The 22539-nt window shown below is 39.3% G+C and overlaps 2 protein-coding genes across 3 annotated transcripts; both read right to left on the bottom strand.

The window, feature by feature from the left end:
* Window positions 1-1115: 1115 nt before the first annotated feature.
* Window positions 1116-6745, bottom strand: lamtor4 (late endosomal/lysosomal adaptor, MAPK and MTOR activator 4). 2 transcript variants are annotated; one of them, XM_046874369.1, is made up of 4 exons: window positions 6624-6745; window positions 6381-6461; window positions 2505-2622; window positions 1116-2403 (listed from the first exon to the last, which is right to left on the bottom strand). In XM_046874369.1, the coding sequence occupies exons 1-4, from the start codon at window positions 6624-6626 to the stop codon at window positions 2306-2308; spliced, it is 300 nt and encodes a 99-aa protein (XP_046730325.1). In that variant the 5' UTR covers window positions 6627-6745; the 3' UTR covers window positions 1116-2305. The 2 variants fall into 2 exon arrangements, with proteins under 2 accessions (XP_046730325.1, XP_046730326.1); XM_046874370.1 differs by lacking the exons at window positions 6381-6461; window positions 6624-6745 and adding an exon at window positions 3224-3247.
* Window positions 6746-11277: 4532 nt separating this feature from the next.
* On the bottom strand, window positions 11278-12799 carry atp6v1f (ATPase H+ transporting V1 subunit F). The gene is made up of 2 exons (XM_046873427.1): window positions 12513-12799; window positions 11278-11694 (listed from the first exon to the last, which is right to left on the bottom strand). The coding sequence occupies exons 1-2, from the start codon at window positions 12668-12670 to the stop codon at window positions 11493-11495; spliced, it is 360 nt and encodes a 119-aa protein (XP_046729383.1). The 5' UTR covers window positions 12671-12799; the 3' UTR covers window positions 11278-11492.
* Between the last annotated feature and the right edge of the window lie 9740 nt (window positions 12800-22539).

The following is a 22539-nucleotide window of genomic DNA, read 5'->3' as shown; positions in this document are numbered from 1 at the left end:
TCATATTTATTTTTTGTCTGTGTTAACAAATGGTGTGCAATTACTTTACTAAATTCTGACTGTTAAATAATTGCCATATAATACATAAAAGAAAGAATGGTGGGTGGAGAAGAGTGACAGGAGTGATTTGTGATAGAAGAGTATCTGTGAGAGTGAAAGGGAAAGTTTATAGGACTGTGGTGAGACCTGCGATGTTGTGGATTAGAGACAGTGGCATTGAGTAAAAGACAGGAGGTGGAGCTGGAGGTAGCAGAGCTGAATATGTTAAGGTTTTCGTTGGGTGTGACGACGATGGACATTATTAGAAATTAGTTTATTAGAGGGACAGCGCATGTAGGATGTTTTGGTGACAAGGTGACGGCAAAACAAGAGAACTTACTTAAGCTTAGAAACCACCCAACCTTACAATCAGTAGCCAAGAGCCTTAACCACTGAGCTACCACTTCCCCAAACACTTCAACCAGGTAAAGCCATGGTTAGAATCTGCTATTTTTATATTCTAGTAATGATTTGTAAGTATAAAACTAAGACAATCTTCAATTAATTAAAGAGTAGGCACCTCTCTAAATAATGAACTGTTAGAAAGCCTAACAACAACCTAGACACCAAAAAAGTCATGAAAGCCAACAAAAAAAACCAACAATAATAATTGCTTAACTGGGTAAAAAGAATGTCTTGTTTTTGGCTTTTCCCAAATCAGTGGTTAAGAATTAAATGTCAGCAATTGTACAATTCATGTGTCAGCCCACAGTGTTTTAACACAACTATTACATTTACTTTGTTCAGATTTTTTATTCTGATGATTGGTGAGCCAACAAGCATATTCTCACTCTTGACAGATAAAGGGGATGTGTTCCTCAATAACCCGTCCTTATGTGTTTTTACTGATGACATATCAGCAGACATGTTTACATCAGGGGAATATAAAATGTAAATAAAAAGTATAATGGCATTGAATTTTATCAGTTGATCCTGCACATGCAGTTGGACTGTTTGAAAATCCAATTTATTTGCTAAAACTATGCCTAGTTTATAATTTCCTTTATTGTTTTAGAGATTCTGCAGGACAGCAGAACTCTTTGGTAGGACAATTTCAGTAAATAAACAATAATGTATTTGGTTCAAAAGGAGTCAAATTTATTTATGGTGCAGACAAAACAATCAAAATAACCGTAAACAAGTATGTTAAAGCAAAAAAAAAAAAAAAAAAACAACATACTACGCCTAATTAGTTATTAACAGACCATGATATTGAGGTCACTTACATCAGTTTCAAAATGTGGTGTTTTTAAGATTTGTTGCTATCTGAATTGCTTCCACCTACAATTCAAAATAGTAAAAAAAAAAAAATTATAATAATAATAATAATAAAAACCATCAAATCAAAACTGTTTCTGAAACATGCAGTTGAAAATCAGCTCAGCATTTTTACTATGTATTATAGCATGTGAAAATATATTTAAATATTATGAATTCTTTATACAATTAGACTTTTTCAGTTTTTCTACTAAGTTTATATACAAGCGTTAAAGCAACACAGAAGGCTACAGACAAATGTGACTATGTGCTGTTTAAATTATGGACATTGTAAATTATTATCCACGAGGATCTGGATAAAGTGTTGCTCCAAACTGAACATAGAGTCATAAAGCTATAAAAATAACAATAATAAATCTGAGAGATAATTAAATGACAAAACCAGACCAATTGCAAAAATGTAATTACAGTTGACAAAAAATTGACTTCATTTGCATACGAGGTTGCAGCCCCGAGGTTGAAACAAAAAGTTACGACATATTTGAGCAACATAATAAATGCTATTAGCTGATTTATAAACAGACAAATTTTGTATGCATACTGACATTTTGTTACTAGTGGAACAAATGCATTTAAAATGCCTCGTGGAGTTAAACAACAGCCCCATTTAATAGTTAAAGCAACACAGAAGGCTACAGACAAATGTGACTATGTGCTGTTTAAATTATGGACATTGTAAATGATTATCCACGAGGATCTCGATAAAGTGTTGCTCCAAACTGAACATAGAGTAATAAAGCTATAAAAATAACAATAATAAATCATTTAATACAGCATTAATAGTCATAAAGCCTGACACACCATCCTCCCCAGCCTACAATGTGCATAACAAACCCTGTGTGTTTCCAATATTTTAGGCATAATTCTTCATATCAGGCTAGAGAAGAAAATCAGTATCCCTCTACCCTCAGGCTGGCATCAGGTTAAGGGGGTGTACTTTATTCTAATTCTAATGACTTGCCCTGTAATTTGCAGTTTCTTTATAACACTAGGCAGTCACAGGTTCCCGCTGGTTGTTCTGACGTTTCACTACAAACACTTTTTGCCCGGAGATAGTCACGGCATAAACAAAGTCCTCAAACATCACTGCGGACAAAATGAGAGTAAAATTTGATTAGAATTACTATTTTGTATTCAGCTATGTGTACTTTGTTGGCAGCATCATTTATTTATCTAGTACAGCTCACCTGACATGCGTTTAAAAGGAGGTTCTGCTGCACCGGTTAGCCGAAATCTGCATGCTGTGCGGACCATCTGCATGATCACACCTGCTGTACGTTCATCATTCTCCAGCTCTCCTGAAGACTAGCGGAAAGAAAATAGCATGACACTCAATTTAAGAAACTCAGCATGTGATTATGATATAATATAACTAAGTAATATAAATTTAAGGTGTGCAGTATACCCATATTCATGTCTCTGTTTCAGGGAAAACAAAAATAATAACTCATTCAAACAGTGTTAGTAAAACAGTACAACTGTAAATCTTTATGAAAGTAACTAAAACATTTCAATTACTCCAAGTTAGATATTATTCATATTTTCTCAGATTATTCCCTCCCTTGAAAAAACTTGCTATACTTTCTAAATCTTATTGATCTATTTACACAATTGTTTGCTCAATATAAATTAGTTGATGTTTTTTAGCATTTAAACTAATACGTCATTTTTTACCAAATGACTTTCCACTGGTCATTAATTAAAAATGTTTTTTTACTCAGCACATTTTCTGGTGTATTTACGATAAAATTCCATGCTTTAATTAGTTTTTAAAGAGCTGACCAAGTGTCAACTAATACTGTGTCAACACCCGAAATTTCAATTTTACAAACACCTTAACCATCATTGAACCAAAGATTTGATATGAAGCTTTCCTTTCAACTCCACTGAACAATGTGCCACTGACCATCATCATCATCCACAACGGTTTCATCAGCTGAGGTAAAAAAAAAAATATATAATAATTTACTGTATTACATTTGCTTACAATAATGTGTGATTAAAACATTCTGTATTGTTAAGTGCCAGTTCATGAACAGAGAAATGGGAATGAGAATGTTAATGTGGACTGATTAAATGTGACCCATAACATTTCAAAATACAGGACCCACAAACCAGAGAGATTCCCAATATATTTATTTGTGAAATAAATGAAATAAGAAGCAACATTTTATGAACATTTTACGTAATTCAATAATGATTAAAGAAAAGGTTAATAAAATGTCAAAAAACTACAAACATTTCAAATTATTTACATTATTTCTATTAAATGCACCAAAACTGAGCCTAAGATCAGAATTTAATGCTAAATAGTTAAAAGCTACATACAATAGATGGCCAAAGGTATATGCACCCTCTATCTCCATACCCATGCATGGTTCTTTCCCAAACTGTTAAAAATCAGTAGCACATATATTATGTCTCTGAATTTCCACAGAGAAATTGTTACTAAGAGGCAGTGTGGAATTAAGGAATGAAGGGCAGAGCGAGAGGAAGTGAATGGTTAAAGATCAAACACATATGTTCAATTTACATTAATAGGTTTTCTCTCTTTCTGGGAGCAGCAGAAACTATTGAAAGAGAGAGATGAACACACAAAGGTGTGCATGTGTGTGCACGATTACATGCTTCAGTTGAAAAAGTAAAAGTGGAAAAATAAAGCGATTTCTTTTTTTGTTAAAACCAGTTGCCTGCTTTTCACTTTCTATTCTCCAAGCCAGCAAGCACTCTACACCGTTCCAGCATGACCAAGCTCCTGTACACAAAGCGAGCTCCATGTGTGAAGTATAAAGGCTGGATTAGAAGAACTCAAGTGTCCTGCACAAAACCCTGAGCGCAACCCAACTGAACACTTTTGGGATGAACTGGAACATCAACTAAACCCCAGACCTTCTCATTAATATCAGTGCCTAATCTTACTAATGTGATTGTAGGTGAATGATCACAAATCTCCACTGGCACTCTCCAGATTTTTATTCAGTTGTGCTTGACTTTGTCTCAAAACAGCTTTACAAAATATAAGAGTTATAAAACAAAGATTTTAATATAATTGAATGATGTGTATGGGGCGACTGTGGCAAGGAAAAACTCCCTGAGATGACTCAATAAGGAACCCATCCTCATCTGGGTGACACTAAGAGTGTGATTATAAATCATAAAAACATTACAAACACCAGAGATTATGAACCAGCGAGTGGAGCTTATTATAACCACAAACACAGAAGGAATACATCTGGAAGATATGTTCAACAAGGACTCGCTCAAATGAGTGTGATGGTAAGGGTGCACATACATTTAGCCATAAATTATATTTGAAAACATTAAATATAAAAAAATATTAAGACATTTGAAGAACCCATGGCAGGGATCCCCAAACTACGGTCTGGCTTCACATCTGGAACAGCCCTTTACACCAAATGTGCTAATTTAGCTCCAAAAGGGAAATTTAGCTCCAAAATTGAAAATTGAGCACAAATAAAGTAGTTGAATCATTCTCAGATTATTTTCACATTGTTTGGATGCCACTCCAGAACCATTTGCAGTAGGCCATGGGGCTTTTAGGTGTCAGATACTAATATCTTAGAATGATTTAACTACTTTATTTGTGCTTAATTTCACAACTTAATACCACTGTCATGTATTACATTATAAACTATGAATAACTTGCAGGTTGGGGCTAATCACCTTCATGTTGATTATTCAATGGTTTATACTTTGTTTTTTGTAAGAATGAATGTTGTAGTTTCTGCACATCTAAAACTTGACATTCTAAAAGCTAGCAAAAAAAAAGCAACTGTCTCGCACAATCTTTCTTAATAATCAGTGGATAATCAGTGTCACAATCAGATTTTTCTCTACGAGATTTTTTTTTATGTCAAATTATACGGACAATATGGTATTCAACCTCAGAACATTATCACATTTTTATGAAGAGCAATGTTTGGTGGCTGAAAAATGGAAAGTCTTATTTGTAGTGTCTGAACTAGAATGATTGTAAAATACTGAAAAGAAACACAATCACAATCACACTGTACCCAGCAATTGCAATTCTATTTGCACTTTCCTGCTTGGAAACATGCTTAAATACACAGTGGGGGGAAATGCATATCGCCCATGGGGAAGGAAATCATTTTCCTATTTTGCAGCTCAAACTCACGGAGCTGGACTGGGTTTCTGGGGGAGTGTAATGCAGCACAACATTCTGACATTTCTACAACAGTGGATACCAGCACAAGCCTACCTTTGGGATGTTCTGCTTTTGTGGTTGTGGAGAAATTATAGACAGGAACCTAATAAAACAAACAAACTACGAGAGCTATGAGCATGAATTGGACTGTAATTAATATCAACAGTTGCTACAATGGACTCAGGACCAGTTTGCATGAAGACTTCTGTATCACTGATCTGTACACCTCAGCAATGATGAAACTGTAATGAATGGATGAGCAAGAGTCCTCACTAGATCTAGAAAATATGACCACATCACCCCTGTTTTAATCAGTCTACACTGCTCCCAATCAAATCAAACCTTGGGTGGTTCCATGAAATTCCGGAGTAAGAACGGGAGCTTTGAGGATGGATTTGGACTGTATGTCAACAGTCTGCGACATTGACTCAGGACTACTTTTCGCTTCTGATCACCATCACTGTACCCCGCAACATCATATATCTGTAATAAATGGACATTCGGTGCAACCCAGATGAGGATAGGTTCCCTCTTGAGTCTGGTTCCTCTCAAGGTTTCTTCCTATAGCCATCTCTGGGAGTTTTTCTTGTTGCCACCGGCTCGTTCATCAGGGACAAACTTACACTTTTACACATATTCACTTTTAATCACCACTTTATTTGTGTAAAGCTGCTTTGAGACAATGTTTATTGAAAGCCGCAATACAAATAAAAATGAATTGAATTGAACATTTGGTGGCACCCAGATGAGGTTCCTCTCAAAGTTTCTTCCTCATACCATCTCGCGAAACATTACAACTTTAGATTTCAACTTGTGTCTGTAAAGCTGCTTTGGGACAATTGAAATGAAGAAAAAAAAACCTAAAACAACAACTCACGGCCAGTACTCCGTCCTCGCTGATCACCAGGTAGCCGATCTGGCCCGGGATTCTCTCCAGACCCTGAGTCAGTGCAGCAGTCTGCGGCAGAGGAGAGGAGACATGACCGGCCTCCGGTTACTTACAGCACATTGTATCTGAACGGCATTACACTTTAAATAAACAAATAATATTAGTAACAACGAGTTAAAACCTGGATAATTTTAATGATCAGAAAATTCAAATTCAAACAAACAAACATACCATTTTACTTCCCTCACAAATCCCCGAACGGTCTGTGTGTCTCACGTGACGCGCTGGCAAGGTCACGTGACCGCTGTCTCTGTCTTCAGTTTTTAACGACGGTGTTCATCGCCCTTGTTCTGCATTACCGCCACCACCAGGTCTGGAGTGTGAGCTCGGATAGCTCGGTTAATGACAGAATGTGTGGCAAACAATGAGAATCATAGAAGGCTTTTCTAGATTAAGCTGGATACAAAGAATTGTCTTGTAAAATCACTCGTTTCAGACTCTACTCAAGAAACGAGAAAACCAGTGGGGAGTATACTGTGGAGGTTAAAAGTTTTATGTGTAAGTGGTGGGCTGTGCATTTCAAGTCAAGTCAAGAAGCATTTATTGTCATATTAACCCGATATAGCCGACAGGGTACACAGTGAAACAAGACAACGTTCCTCCAGAACCCTGTTGCTACATAAAACAACATAAAGCTACATAACAGAAAAACACTAGTAAGACCAGTAAGTGTCCTCGGCACATAAAGTGCATTGTGTGCAACCTGGCGCAAACAGTGCAAGACAAAACAGTGTAGGACAAATACACAAAGCACAAAATAGCACCACCAGTAAATCTACTGTATATGATACAGTGTAGTGTGTAAGACATACCTGGATACAGGAGTGTACTTAAAAAAAAAGCAACACAAAATATAAACATAAATGGTTGTGCAAAACAGCAGTAAAAAGAATGTACAAAAACAGTATGTAAACAGTTGTGTACTAATAAATAATATAATATGGGTGATACTAAAGTCATGGATGTGTAAAATTAGTATGAGTGTGTGTTTGAGTTCAGTACACACAGTTGAGTAAGTGTGTGTGTGTGTGTGTGTGTGTGTGTGTGTGTGCGTGTGTGTGTGTGTGCGTGTGTGTGTGTTCACAATACTGTTGGCTTTGCGGATGCAGCGTGAGGTGTAAATGTCCATAATAGAGGGGAGAGAGACTCCATTGATCTTCTCAGCTGTCCTCACTATCCTCTGTAGGGTCTTGCGATCCAAGATGGTGCAGTTCCCAAACCAGGCAAAGATGCAGCTGCTCAGGATGCTCTTGATGGTCCCTCTGTAGATCATGGTCAGGGTGGGGGGGAGGGAGATGGGCTTTCCTCAGCCTTCTCAGAAAGTAGAGACGCTGCTGGCCGTTCTTGGTGATGGAGCTGATGTTGAGTGACCAAGTGAAGTTCTCTGCCAAATAAACACCAAGGAATTTGGTGCTCTTGATGATCTCCACTGAGGATCTATCGATGATTAGTGGAGAATGGCCACTCTGTGCTCTCCTGAAGTAAACAACCATCTCTTTAGTTTTGTCAATGCTCAGAGACCGGTTATTAGTTCTACACCAGGCTGTTAATTGTTGCACGTCCTCTCTGTATGCTGAGTTGTCGTTCTTGCTGATGAGACCCACCACGGGCGTGTCATCTGCGAACTTGACAATGTGGTTCAAGCTGTGCATTGTTACACATTCGTGAGTCAGCAGAGTGAACAGCAGTGGGCTGAGTACAAAGCCCTGAGGGGCCCCAGTGCTCAGTGTGGTGGTGCCGGAGATGCTGTTCCCGATCGGGACTGACTGAGGTCTCCCAGTCAGGAGGTCCACAATCCAGTTGCAGAGGGAGGTGTTCAGGCTCAGTAGGCTCAGCTTCTCAATCAGGTGCTGATGGATGATTGTGTTGAATGCTGAACTAAAGTCTATGAACAGCATTCGTACATATGAGTCCTTATCGTCCAGGTGAGTGATTGCCAAATGGTCGTGGTGATGGTGATAGACAATACGCAAACTGCATGGGGTCCAGTGAGGGTGGAAGCTGAGTCTTGATGTGCCTCATGACCAGCCTTTCAAAGCACTTCATCACGATGGGTGTGAGTGCGACGGGGAGATAGCATTGATTCGTCGTTTTAGTAAAAGATATAAAGGCAGGTAGGAACAGGGAGCTGTTGAAGATGTCGGTGAAGACATCCGGTAGCTGTTCTGCATATTCCCTGAGCACTCTGCCAGGAATGTTGTCTGGTCCAGCAGACTTCTGTGGGTCAACTCTGCATAGAGAGCACCTGGTCGTTGGGAGGAGGGGTGGTCTTCAAGTCAAGTCAAATCAAGTCAAGAGGCTTTTATTGTCATTTTTGCTATACACAGTGGTACACAGTACACAGTAAAAACGAAACAACGTTCCTCCGGAACCCTGGTGCTACACTAAACAACAAAACAACAACAGCATAGAGCTACAACACAAACATAAAGGGCATCGAGTGCAACCTGGTGCAAACAGTGCAAACAAAAAACAGTACAGACAGACAGTGCAGACAGACAACACAAGACAAGACAAAAGACAAAAAACCAAGTATAGCGCCAACTAGTAAACCTGCTGTATACTTGATTATACAGTACTGTGTAAGGAGAAATGTAAAAACTATACCCAGGAGAGAATACAAACAGAACAGAACAATGTAGTGCAAAAAACAGCAGCAAGGAGGTGCAAAGACAGCATGTTAACATTATACTGAATACAAAGGTGCAAAGACAGCATGTAAACATTATACTGTAATACAAGGTGCGAGTATAAATAATAATAAATAGATAAATGGTGGTGGAGTGGATCGAGATAAATGATGATTGTGCTTAGTCCAGGTTGTACAGTTCAGTAACACACATTTGAGTGAGTGTGTGTGAGTGAGTGAGTGTGTGCGAGTTCTGTTTCAGTTCTGTGTGTTAAGAAGCCTGATGGCTTGTGGAAAGAAACTGTTGCACAACTGTCTTGTTGTGACGGCCCAAATGCTTCGGAACCATTTTCCTGATGGTAGGAGTGTGAAAAGTGTGTGTGACGGGTGTGTGTGATCGTCCACAATGCTGTGTGCTTTGCGGATGCAGCGTGTAGTGTAAATGTCCATGATAGAGGGGAGAGAGACTCCGATGATCTTCTCAGCTGTCCTCACTATCCTCTGTAGGGTCTTGCAATCCGAGACGGTGCAATTCCCAAAGCAGGCAGTGATGCAGCTGCTCAGGATGCTCTCAATGGTCCCTCTGTAGAACACGGTCAGGATGGGGGGGAGGGAGGTGGGCTTTCCTCAGCCTTCTCAGGAAGTAGAGACGCTGCTGGGCTTTCTTGGTGATGGAGCTGGTGTTAAGTGACCAGGTGAGGTTGTCTGCCAGATGAACACCAAGGAATTTGGTGCTCTTGACAATCTCCACAGAGGATCCATCAATAATCAGTGAAGATTGGTCGCTCTGTGCTCGCCTGAAGTCCACAACCATCTCTTTCATTTTGTCCACGTTCAGAGACAGGTTGTTTACTCCACACCAGGCAGTTAACCGTTGCACATCTTCTCTATATGCCGACTCGTCGTTCTTGCTGATTAGACTCACCACGTTCGTGTCATCAGCGAACTTGATGATATGATTTGGGCAAACACTTTTTCACACAGGGCCATGTAGTTTTGTATTTTGTTTTCCCTCAATAATAAAAACCTTTATTTAAAAACTGCATGTTGTGTTCACTTGTGTTATCTTTTACTAATATTGAAATTAGTTTGATGATCTGAAACATAAAAGTGTGACAAACATGCAAAAAACTAAGAATTCAGGAAGGGGCAAACACTTTTTTTACACCTCTGTATTCATATTATATTTTTTTTATAATAATTTATTATTATTCAAGCAAACTACATTACTTCTAATTTATAGGTTATTGTAAAGGAACAGGAGAAGATTGCCAAAGTGACAGGCTTGTTTGTATGATAAATGGATAAACAGCAGAATAAATCAATCGTATTCACCTTAAGTAGATATTAAACTCAATTGTTTACTAAATCCCAAAGAATTACTATTTTAATGTGTGAATCAATCCTCCTGATACAACACCATTATTAAAAGTAATGATACTTTGGATGCAGCCACCTTTCGCTACCTCTTGCTAGTTTACTCGGTCAGGTACTAGAAGGACCAGGGAAGATGTTCAGTACAAACCTGTAGTTTTATTTTATTCATTATGATTATTATGTATTAATTAAAGTATATAAAAAGCATTAATAACATTAATCAAAAACATTAATCTAAATACAACAGGATATTCAATAATGACAAAAGAAATGGCAGTGTACAAACAGAATAGGTCATTGAAAGCATCATCCGATGGAGGATTTAGCACTCACTGTTTGATTCAAGATAAATAGGGTCCATGGATCTAGTCTTTAAGTTTAGTATCTGGAATGTCTCTAGTTACACTACAGCGTTTGTTTTTAACACAAATGTCAAGGACATAAAATGCCTATATATAGAATAAACAATAAAATGAGGACTCCTGAAGACACAAAATTGCTGAAGGTAAATCTGAAATATTTATAACGTTTTTGGAAGTTTTGTTAGTATTTTATTCATTGTGAACAATCCAAGCTTAAGCAGTAATGTTAACATTGTTGTAATTAATGTTTCAGCAACCGATTGCAATCATCAAACATTACAGAAACATATGGAATATGTAGATAATTATGTATTATTATTATTATATTATAATAATACACAATTATGCTTTTTAGTGCCTTTCTCATCATATAAAACCAGAGCTGCAGGTTTGGCTTAGTGCAGTGACTGCACAGTAATTCCATTCAATTAAATAATTAATCAAAGGACAAACTTTCTATTTTTTTAAAGTTTTATTTTACATGGAAAAGTCCCTTCATGTTCACAAGACTTATACACACCATTTTTTAAATACAACACATTTGTTGTTATTGGAAATCACAAATTAACATGAACCTATTTTCAGTTATTTATAAGTAACTACACTGAACAAAATCCACATAAACATTTCCAAAAGCATTTAATGTTTCACAGCTTATTGGCGCAACGGCACTTATCGGAAATCTTCTGCAGAAAACATGCCCTTAGCCCTGCGCAGAATTGAGTCTTTAGAGGCGTCGTAAGGATGCTCTTTAGAAGGAATCTCCAGCACAGCAGGGATGGACTGCATATGAGCGTCTATTGCATGCCGGATCATCTCAGCAATGAATTGGTTGATAAGGATGATACCAATATCATTGCGAGCCAAGAAACTTCTGTTTGGGAAAACAAAGATAAAGTCAAATTGTTAACATTAAAACTGTATTTATACTGCACCACAGAGATACATGATATAGCTATTTAAAGCAAAACCTGCAAGTTACAGACACACAGGTTAAAGTTTCTCAGAATCTGCTTAAGCTGCTTGCACAAACTTTGATTTAGAAGATAATGTTTCACATGAAAAATAATCACTGTTGACACTATTAAGCATATATATGCTTAATAGTTAATACTTAAATGTAGACCACCATACCTACCACTGACTAAATACTCTGTATGTAGTAGACATAAGAAAAAACTATTTTCCCAGAGTTAATCCACTGGCTCTTGGCCCTGACTGCATACCTCCTCGGTTCTCATAATTTTTCAGTTACTGATGTGAAAAAACTATGACTGGAAATCTTCAGTGTTTGGATCCAAGGCTCTGGTGTTGAAGCAGCAATAAAACTGCACAATGATCCTTCAGAAATTACATTTTATTTTAACGTATACAAGAAGGTCAAGGTATAGCTATATTTCTGGCAATAAATGTGAGATTTACAGGCGGCAGGAGAAACAAACAAACACAAAAAACAAGATGAATGAAGGCATCGTCGGTGTGTGAACGTCCTGAAATAATCAGATTGATCAGTGATCAGTAAACAGTGTGGCCGAGAGCTTCATCACAGACATGTCAGAGTCGCACCAAGAAGATCTAAAGACATCCTAAAGAGAAATAAAGAGAGTGCACGAAGAACAAACGGCGTTTGTGCTTATAATGATAAAAACCATACAAAGATATTGAAAACACTAACTGATCACGAAGACTTACTTAAATGTCTCCTCTATCTCAGTGATACTGGTGTCCTTCTCCACCACCAAGAAATTGGGTTTGCGATTTTTGTTCAGCTCTCCGATTCCTCCAAGCAGGAAGCCGGTACAGGTGTCTTCATCGCCGATGACCGCGATTAATTTTCCTCGTCCAGCCATAGAGCACAGTGTAGAGTATACTAAATGTAATCAATTAAAAACCGAGCTGGTTTGTCTTTTTGCGGAGTCTGCGGATCATATGTTTAAGTCAGGTGACAAACTCACTTCCGCTTTATGACCGAATGGCGCAGACCACGAGACCATGACGCTCACCAGAGATGTCAAATCTCGCGAAAGTTCTGTACGGTAACTGGTGCCACATCCAATAGACTGAGTGCGCTGTCGCTACTTCCGGTCGAATCTCAGTTAGCGGTGTGGCTGCTTGTTCCGTACCGGAAACACTATTTGTACTGCGCATGTGTGCAAGTGCGTCTACTTCATCAAAAATATGTATTTATATTAAAAGAATCACGTGTGACTTTAATAATGTATTCCAAGATTACATTTCTTGAATTTTTATTATTCGTTTTTAAGGACGCCATAGAAGCCTGTAGGCCTGACATATAGATGGCGGATCTGTGTGTCAGGGCCTAATTACATTGTTGCCTAAATCCTAAATAAAGCCTAAAAACTGGTTTTAACACTATATATAAGCTTATAATTTATGAGCAGATATCTAAAGACCCACCAAACATGTATGATTTTGTGGAAGAATTCTTTAAAAAAAATAATATATATATGCTCTGAACACAACAGTAGCCAATCTTCAAATGTTCTTTCTAATATTACAAATATTGCACAAAGTATTAATGAAACAAAGAAATAAGTTTGTGAACAAGATATATCATTAAAAGAATAAAAAAAAAAGAACACCAGTAAGTTAAAAGAGAATAAATCCCCCTGGGGAAAGGTGGCCTAACAGCTGAGTTATAAAAGATATTCCAAGATTACATTTCTGAATTTTTTTTTATAGTCTTTTAAGGAAGCTATTTTATAGGACTGTGGTTTTGAGTAAAAGACAGGTGGTGAAGCTGGAAGAAGAAGCCTGTAGCCCCCATCTATGTGTCAAGGTCCAATTACACTGGTACCTAAAACCAATAAGGATATCTTGCTTCTCGACAACTGGAGGCCTATAACATTAATTAATAATGATGCAAAACTACTGGCTCACATCTTTAAACAAAGAATAAAGTTATGTCAAAATGCAATTATAGATGATAGTCAGTCGGGCTTTATGCAATGATGACATAGTATTAGCAACAATATACATTTTATGTGTAATTGATTATAATGATTACATAACTGAAAAAGTTACATCTTATTTATATATTTTCTGAAGTTTATTAATTTTAATTTTGTTAATATATTCTTCAGAAAATATATTGAGCCATTCTATAATATTCTTAAACTGTGATATATCTTGCAAGAAAATAGCTGTTTCATCAGCAAGCTGATAGCATCTAATTTCTCTGTCCTCAATTCTGATGCCTTGAAAAGAGTCATTATACAATATCTAAAGCAATTGTTTGCATAACTAGAAGAAATAGAAAGGGAGCCGCTGGATCTCACTCTTTTATGCCCCAGAAATGTTAAATCGACGAGTACATTCATTGTTTGAATGTACAGATGCTATTTACAAGTGTGCAATTTACAAATGTATAAATGTGTCAGTTATGATGGACAGTGTGTAATTATAAATTATGATTATATGTATTCATAATTTATAATTACACATTGTCCATCATAACTGACACATTTATACATTTGTAAACTGCACACTTGTAAATAGCATCTGTACATTCATTTGAACAATTTCTACTTCTGTATATTCTGCATAATTTAATTGTCTCTTTTACTTATATTTTGTTATATTATGTCTGTACTTCTCCTGCACTGGAAGCTCCTGTTGTCACGTCAAATTCCTTGTGTGTTGGGTTGGGGTTGGGGTTAGTAATAACTTGGTAATAAAACTATTTTGGATTCTGATTATAAGTTCCCAGGACACTGTGTAATTTGTGTAGCTTGAAATAAATATTGTTTTCCAACAATAAACAAATGCTGTAAATACAGTAAAAAAAGAGGCATTAATACGGTTTTGAAGAACTCAGTCTTTATTGTATTATAGTTCAACAAGGAAACAAACATCCTGAATAATCACAGTTATTTTCAATTAACTATTTACATATTATGTTTTTAAATGTAACAGTTTTAAACATTAAATCAAAGTACTTGTTCAGGTTAATTTAACAACTGTAACTAGAAACAAGTGTAACCCAGCCATTAGGGAGGCACAAGCCAGTGCACTCTTAGTGCCGGTCCCAAGCCCGGATAAATGGGGAGGGTTGCGTTAGGAAGGGCATCCAAATTAAAACATGTGCCAAATCGAATATGCGGGTCACGATTAAGAAATTCATACCGGATCGGTCGAGGCCCGGGTTAACAACGACCGCCACAGGTATCGTTAGTCAACAGATTACCGGTGGAAATTGGGCTACTGTTGGCCGAAGGAGGAGAAGGAGAGGAGGAAGACGTGTACAGAGATGGCAGGGAAAGGAGATGTGTAGGAGAGTGGAGGTTCGGGTTGGTACTTTAAATGTTGGCACTATGACTGATAAAGGGATAGAGATAGCTGATATGATGGAGAGGAGAAAGGTAGATATGTTGTGTGTTCAGGAGACCAAGTGGAATGGGAGTAAGGCCAGGAACTTTGGAGGTGGGTTTAAACTGTTCTATTATGGTGTGGATGGAAAGAGAAATGGTGTAGGGGTGATTCTAAAGGAAGAGTACTGTAAGAGTGTAGTGGAGGTAAAGAGAGTTTCTGATAGGGTGATGAACGTGAAGCTGGAAGTTGAAGGGATATTGATATATGTCATCAGTGCCTATGCTCCACAAGTTGGCTGTGAAATAGAGGAGAAGGAAAAATTCTGGAGTGAATTAGATGAAGTGGTGGATGGTGTACCTAAAAATAAACGATTGGTGATTGGAGCAGACATTAATGGGCATGTAGGTGAAGGGAACAGAGGTGATAAGGAGGTTATGGGTAGGTATGGCCTAAAGGAGAGGAATGTGGAAGGGCAGATGGTGGTAGATTTTGCTAAAAGGATGGAAATGGCATTGGTGAATACTTATTTTAAGAAGAAGGAGGATCATAGGGTGACGTATAAGAGTGGAGGAAGGTGCACACAGGTGGATTATGTTCTACGTAGGAGATGCAACCTGAAGGAGATTGGAGACTGTAAAGTGTTGGAAGGGGACAGCACTGGATGGTGGTCTGTAGGATGGTTTTGGAGGTGAAGAAGAAGAGGAGGAGAGTGAGGACTGATAGAAGAATAAGATGGTGGAAACTGAAGGAGGAAGAGTGTAGTGTGAGGTTCAGGGAAGAGGTCAGACAGAGGCTCGGTGGTGGTGAAGAGGTGCTGTATGATTGGGAAACTACTGCAGGAGTGATAAGGGAGACAGCTAGAAAAGTACTTGGTGTCAAGTCAAGTCAAGAGTCAAAAAGCTTTTATTGTCATTTCAACCATATATAGCTGATGCAGTACACAATGAAATAAAACAACGTTCCTCCTGAACCCAGGTGCTACATAAAACAACAGTCACAGAACAAAAGAACACAGGGCCAAGAACTAAGATCCTCGCCACATAAAGTGTATGTGTGCAACTGGTGCAAACAGTGCAAAAGACAACACAAGACAGTGCAAGACAACACATGACAGAGTAGGACAATACACAATACACAAAAATAATATCAGAATAAACTGAACAGTGACCAAAGGATTTGGACAGAATATTGTGCAAAAAGAACAAGTCACGGAAGATCAGCAACAAACGGCATGTAAACATTTTGCGATAATGAAAAGTGTGAATGGTGCTGAAACCTGGGTGTGCGAAGTGAATGATGTGTGTTGAGTCCAGTTTGTACAGATCAGTCACACAGTTGTGTGTATGTGTGTGTGAGTGTGTGTGTGTGTCTGTGTGTGTGTGTGTGAGAGAGTTCAGTTCAGATGTTTGTTGAGGAGCCTGATGGCTTGCGGGAAAAAACTGTTGCACAGTCTTGATGTGACGGCCCTAAATGCTTCAGAACCGTTTTCCTGATGGTAGGAGGGTGAAGAGTGTGTGTGACGGGTGTGTGTGGTCATCCACAATGCTGTGTGCTTTGCGGATGCAGCGTGTGGTGTCCATGATAGAGGGGAGAGAGACTCCGATGATCTTCTCAGCTGTCCTCACTATCCTCTGTAGGGTCCTGCGATCCGAGACGGTGCAGTTCCCAAACCAGGCAGTGATGCAGCTGCTCAAAATGCTCTTGATGGTCCCTCTGTAGAACATGGTCAGGATGGGGGGAGGGAGATGAGCTTTTCTCAGCCTTCTCAGGAAGTAGAGACGCTGTTGGGCTTTCTTGGTGATGGAGCTAGTGTTAAGTGACCAGGTGAGGTTGTCCGCCAGATGAAAACCAAGGAATTTCATGCTCTTGACGATCTCCACTGAGGATCCATCGATGATCAGTGGAGAATGGTCACTCTGTGTTCTCCTGAAGTCAACAACCATCTCTTTAGTTTTGATGACATTCAGAGACAGGTTGTTGGCTCCACACCAGGCTGTTAACCGTTGCACCTCCTCTCTGTATGCTGACTCGTCGTTCTTGCTGATGAGACCCACCACGGTCGTGTCATCGGCAAACTTGATGATATGATTCGAGCTGTGCGTTGGTGCACAGTCGTGAGTCAGCAGAGTGAACAGCAGTGGACTGAGCACCCAGCTCGAGGGGCTCCACTGCTCAGTGTGGTGGTGCTGGAGATGATGTTTCCGATCCGGACTGACTGAGGTCTTCCAGTCAGGAAGTCCAGGATCCAGTTGCAGAGGAAGGTGTTCAGGCCCAGTAGGCTCAGCTTCTCGATCAGGTGCTGAGGAATGATTGTGTTGAATGCTGAACTGAAGTCTATGAACAGCAGCCTGGAGGAGGGATGTCTTCCTCGCCACCACGTTGTTCTGCACCTCGAATCGGGCATAGAAGTCGTTCAGCGCATCTGGGAGGGAGGCGTCATGGTCACAAGCAGATGGTGTTGTCCTGTAATTCGTGATCGCCTGGATGCCCTGCCACATGCGCCGGGTGTCTCCGCTGTCCTGGAAGTGGCCATGGATTCTCTTGGCATGTGCGCGCTTCGCCTCTCTGATGGCACAGGACAGTTTGGCCCTTGCTGTTTTTAAGGCCGTCTTGTCCCCTGCTCTGAAAGCAGAGTCTCTTGTTTTTGGCAGCGCACTCACCTTGGTGGTCATCCATGGCTTCTGGTTGGAGCGTGTAGTGATGGTCTTGGAGATGGTCACGTCATAGAAGGATTTGCCAAATACGTGCTGTTGTTTTGTTTTTATGACATCTAACCCGTTTTCATTCACTTTTTTGCAGTTTTCAACAGTTTTTATTTAATTATTACTATGAAAATTCATATTTTTTAAATAACAATAATATTTATATGAGAAATATAATTTTTTGGTCAGAAAATGTTTTGTTATATCATATCTCTTCATAAACATGTGAAACTGTAATGGGCAAGTGCATTCTGTTTGTGCAAATACGCTTGGTTCGTAAAACCGCCTTCTCTTCGTCCTAGAAGCCTGAGACTTGCGGAATCGCATTTTCAGCGGATAAGAAACTCATTCTTGACAGCACATCGAAGTATTTGCCCAATATGTGCTGTCGTTTCGTTTTTGATTAAATATGACTCTAACCCATTTTCATTCACTTTTTGAAGTTTTCAACAGTTTTTATGAAATTATCATTATGAATATAAAAATTTATATTTTTGAAATAACTAAAATGTTTATATGAAAAATGACATATTTTGGTCAGAAAATGTTTTGTTCTATCATATCTTTTCAGAAACATGTAAAATGATTAGGTGTTTGTGCAAATACGCTTGGTTCGAAAAAACGCTTTCTCTTTGTCCTAGAAGCCTAAAACTTGCGGAATCGCATTTCCAGCGGAGAAGATATCATTCTTGACAGCACATAGAAGTATTTGTAAAAAATGTGCGGTTGTTCCGTTTTTGATTAATTTTGCCTTTCTAACCCTTTTTCATTCACTTTTTGCAGTTTTCAACAGTTTCTATGAAATTATGATTATGAATCTGAAAATTCATATTTTTAAAATAACTAAAATGTTTATATAAATAATATGATATTTTGGTCAGAAAATGTTTTGTTATACCATATCTTATCAGAAACATGTAAAATTACCAACTGTTTGTGCAAATTCCCTTGGTTGGAAAAACCTGCTTTCTCTTCGTCCCAGAAGCCTGAGACTTGCGGAATCGCATTTTCAGCAAATACGAAACTCATTCTTGACAGCACATAGAAGGATTTGCCAAATATGTGCTGTTGTTTCGTTTTTGATTAATTATGACTTTCTAACCCATTGTCATTGACTTTTTGCCTTTTTAAACAGTTTTTATGAAATTATTATTAATCTGAAAATTCATATTTTTGAAATAACTAAAATGTTTATATAAAAAATATGATATTTTGGTCAGAAAATGTTTTGTTCTATTTTTAGAAACGTACAATTTTCATGGGCAAGTCTATTCTGTTTGTGCAAATTCGCTTGGTTCGAAAAACCGCTGACAGCACATAGAAGGAGTTGCCAAATATGTGCTGTTGTTTCGTTTTTGATTAATTATGACTTTCTAACCCATTGTCATTGACTTTTTGCAGTTTTCCACAGTTTTTATTTAATTATGACTATGAAAAGTCTTATTTTTGAAATCACTATAATATTTATATGAGAAATATCATATTTTGGTCAGAAAATGTTTTGTTATATCATATCTCTTCATAAACATGTGAAATTGTCATGGGCAAGTGAATTCTGATTGTGCAAATACGCTTGGTTCGAAAAACCGCTTACTCTTCATCCTAGAAGCCTGAGATTTGCGGAATCGCATTCCCAGCGGCGAAGATATCATTCTTGACGGCACAGAAGGATTTGCCAAATATGTTTCGTTTTTGATTAATTATGACTTTCAAACCCATTTTTATTTACTTTTTGCAGTTTTTATGAATATATGATTATGAATATGAAAATGTATATTTTTGAAATAACTAAAATGTTTATATGAAAAATATCATATTTTAGTCAGAAAATGTTTTGTTCTATCATATCTCATCGCAAACATGTAAAATTATCATAGGCAAGTGCATTCTGTTTGTGCAAATATGCATGGTTCGAAAAACCACTTTCTCTTCGTCTAACAAGCCTGAGAATCGCATTTTCAGCGGCAAAGATATCATTCTTGACAGCACATAGAATGATTTGCCAAATATGTGCTGTTGTTCCGTTATTGATTAATTATGACTTTCTAACCCAGTTTCATTAACTTTTTGTAGTTTTCAACAGTTTTTATGAAATTATAATTATGACTATGAAAAATAATATTTTTTAAATAACTAATATTTATATAAAAAACATAATTTTTCGGTCAGAAAATGTTTTGTTCTATCATATCTCATTATAAACATGTAAAATGATCATGGGCAAGTGCATTCTGTTTGTTCTAAATAGCTTGGTTGGAAAAAACGCTTTCTCTTCGTCCCAGAAGCCTGAGATTTGTGGAATCGCATTTTCAGCAAATACGAAACTAATTCTTGACAGCACATAGAAGGAGTTGGCAAATACGTGCCGTTTATATTTAATAATGACTATGAAAAGTAATATTTTTGAAATAACTAAAATGTTTATATGAAAAATATCATATTTTGGTCAGAAAATGTTATGTTCCTCCAGTGGTGGCCCCACAGAGGGAGTCCGTATCGTGCCATCAAGGTCTCGCGGTGTGCCCTTCGAGCCTTGGATGCATGGAAGGACCCAATGTTCTGTCCCAAGGCCCCATTTAAGGACTCCTTATCGTCACGTAATGCTAACGACGGACGCTTTCCTCAAGGGGTGGGGAGCGTTTATGAGTGGCCACTCTGCCCAGGTTCTGTGGAGCGGCCCACATCTCTCGTGGCACATAAATTGCCTGGAGATGACGGCAGTGTTGTTGAGGTTAAAACACTTCCTCCCAGTCCTGAGAGATCGCCACATGTTAGTCCGCACGGACAATACGTCGGTGGTCTTGTACTTCAACCACCAGGGGCGCCTCCGGTCTCGCCCCCTGCAAACCACTGGCGCGAGAGGTCCTCTTGTGGTCCCAGGACAAACTCCTCTCATTGAGAGCTGTTTTCATCCCGGGATGGTTGGATGTCAGAGCAGACGCCCTGTCGAGACAGTGGCTGCCATGGGACGGTCTTGCTCCTCCTGGTAGCACCTTGATGTCCTGTGAAGCCATGGTTTGTGGACCTGGTATCCCTACTCGAGGGCCCTCCATGGGAAATTCCTCCCAGGAGGGATCTCCGCTCGCAGCGGAGTTGTGGAAACTGTGGCTGTGGCCACTGAGGGGGCACAGTTCGTAGCAGCTGGTCTCTCTACCGAGGTAGTAGAGGACCTTCTCCACTCCAGAGCTCCCCCCACGAGGAGGTCGTACGCCGCACGATGGTGACTGTTTGGGTCATGGTGTAAGCACCATGACTTGGACCCAGTTAACTGCCTGGTCCGTTCAGTTCTGGAGATTTTACAGGAACAGTTTGCCACAGGGTTAACCCCTGTGACCCTGAAGGTTTTCTGTATTCGCTGGGTAGGCACCCATTGGTGACACATTTCCTCCGCAGCGCCTGGAGGCTGAGGCCTGGGACATGACTCAGAGTGCCTGTCTGGGACTTGGCAGTTGCCCCGTCTTGCCTTGAGTTTGCCCCCTGGCATGGCCAGAGTGTTTCTATATGCGAAGCCTGGGTGCGTCGCTAAGCTGCCTGTGGCTCCCACACGATGTGTCGTGTTACAGGCATACTGCCCTCCTCTGTTTATAGCCCCCGACCAGGGGTTACAGACCCGGCTATTTCCAGTTCGAGCACTGGGTGCTTGTCTCCACAGGATGAGTTTTTGGAGACAGTCGGTGCAGCTGTTCGTCTGCTGTGGCCCTAATAGGACAGGTTTCTTGTTAAGCAGGTGGGTAGTGGATGCCATTTTTTCAGCTACGAGTCCTGGTCTCCCCCCTCCGATCGGGGTCAGGGCTCGCTCTGCAAGAGTATAACTCCTGGACATTGCGACAAACCTGGTCCGTCCTATTCCTCAGGACCTGACACCGTTGTTCTCTCAGCATGAACCTTTTCTTCCCCAGCAAGTCGTTTCTATCTTTACTTCCTTCTCTAGGCTTTAACTTCGTCCACCAGCTTCACCCTCTCTTTTCGCCTTTAAAATATGTGTGACATATATGCACAATTAAGTATGGTGATGATATAATGTATGCTGTGCTTTTGTGTATATCTTTAACAAGGCACAAGAGGGCAACCTGAACCCAACCCATCACGACCAACAGCAAAGAAGAAGATTCAGGGGCGAAGGCCATTAGTTAAGTGGCCAAAGGCCTGCAACAAGATGATGTGGAAGGAGGCCAACACTGATCTCTGCAACATACTGGAAGCGATCAGAGGCACAGCCATGAAAAAGTTGGAAAGGATGGGCGATCTTATCTATGCCTACGGGGTGGAACGATTTGGAGTGGTTGAAGAAAAACGAGCTACTCCTTCAATCCCCACCAAGTCCAGAAGGCAGACAGAGATAGATCGCCTAGTCAAGGAGAGGAGGCAGTTAAAGAAGCAATGGAGGAAGGCCATAGAGGAAGAGAAGGAGGGTATAAACCTGTTGCATGGCAGGCTTGCAACACTAAGGAGAGCTGAAAATCTCCTAAGGAAGCGCAGAAGGAAGGAGCAAACAAGATCTCGCTTCTACAAAGATCCATTAAAATTTGTGAAGACCCTCTTCACAAAGGAGAAGAGCGGAAGTCTCTCAGTGTCAAAGGCCGACCTGGAAGAACATCTGAAAAACTCCTGCACAGATGACAGACACCAGGAAGAAGTTACACTCCCACATGACATGCCACCAGTCAACCCACCAGAGCACGAGC

The sequence above is a fragment of the Silurus meridionalis genome, chromosome 18 (assembly GCF_014805685.1).
Source record: "Silurus meridionalis isolate SWU-2019-XX chromosome 18, ASM1480568v1, whole genome shotgun sequence".
NCBI classification, from domain to species: Eukaryota; Metazoa; Chordata; class Actinopteri; order Siluriformes; family Siluridae; genus Silurus; species Silurus meridionalis.
Note: the sequence above shows the minus strand (reverse complement) of the source record. Positions and strands in the feature narration are given on the sequence as shown.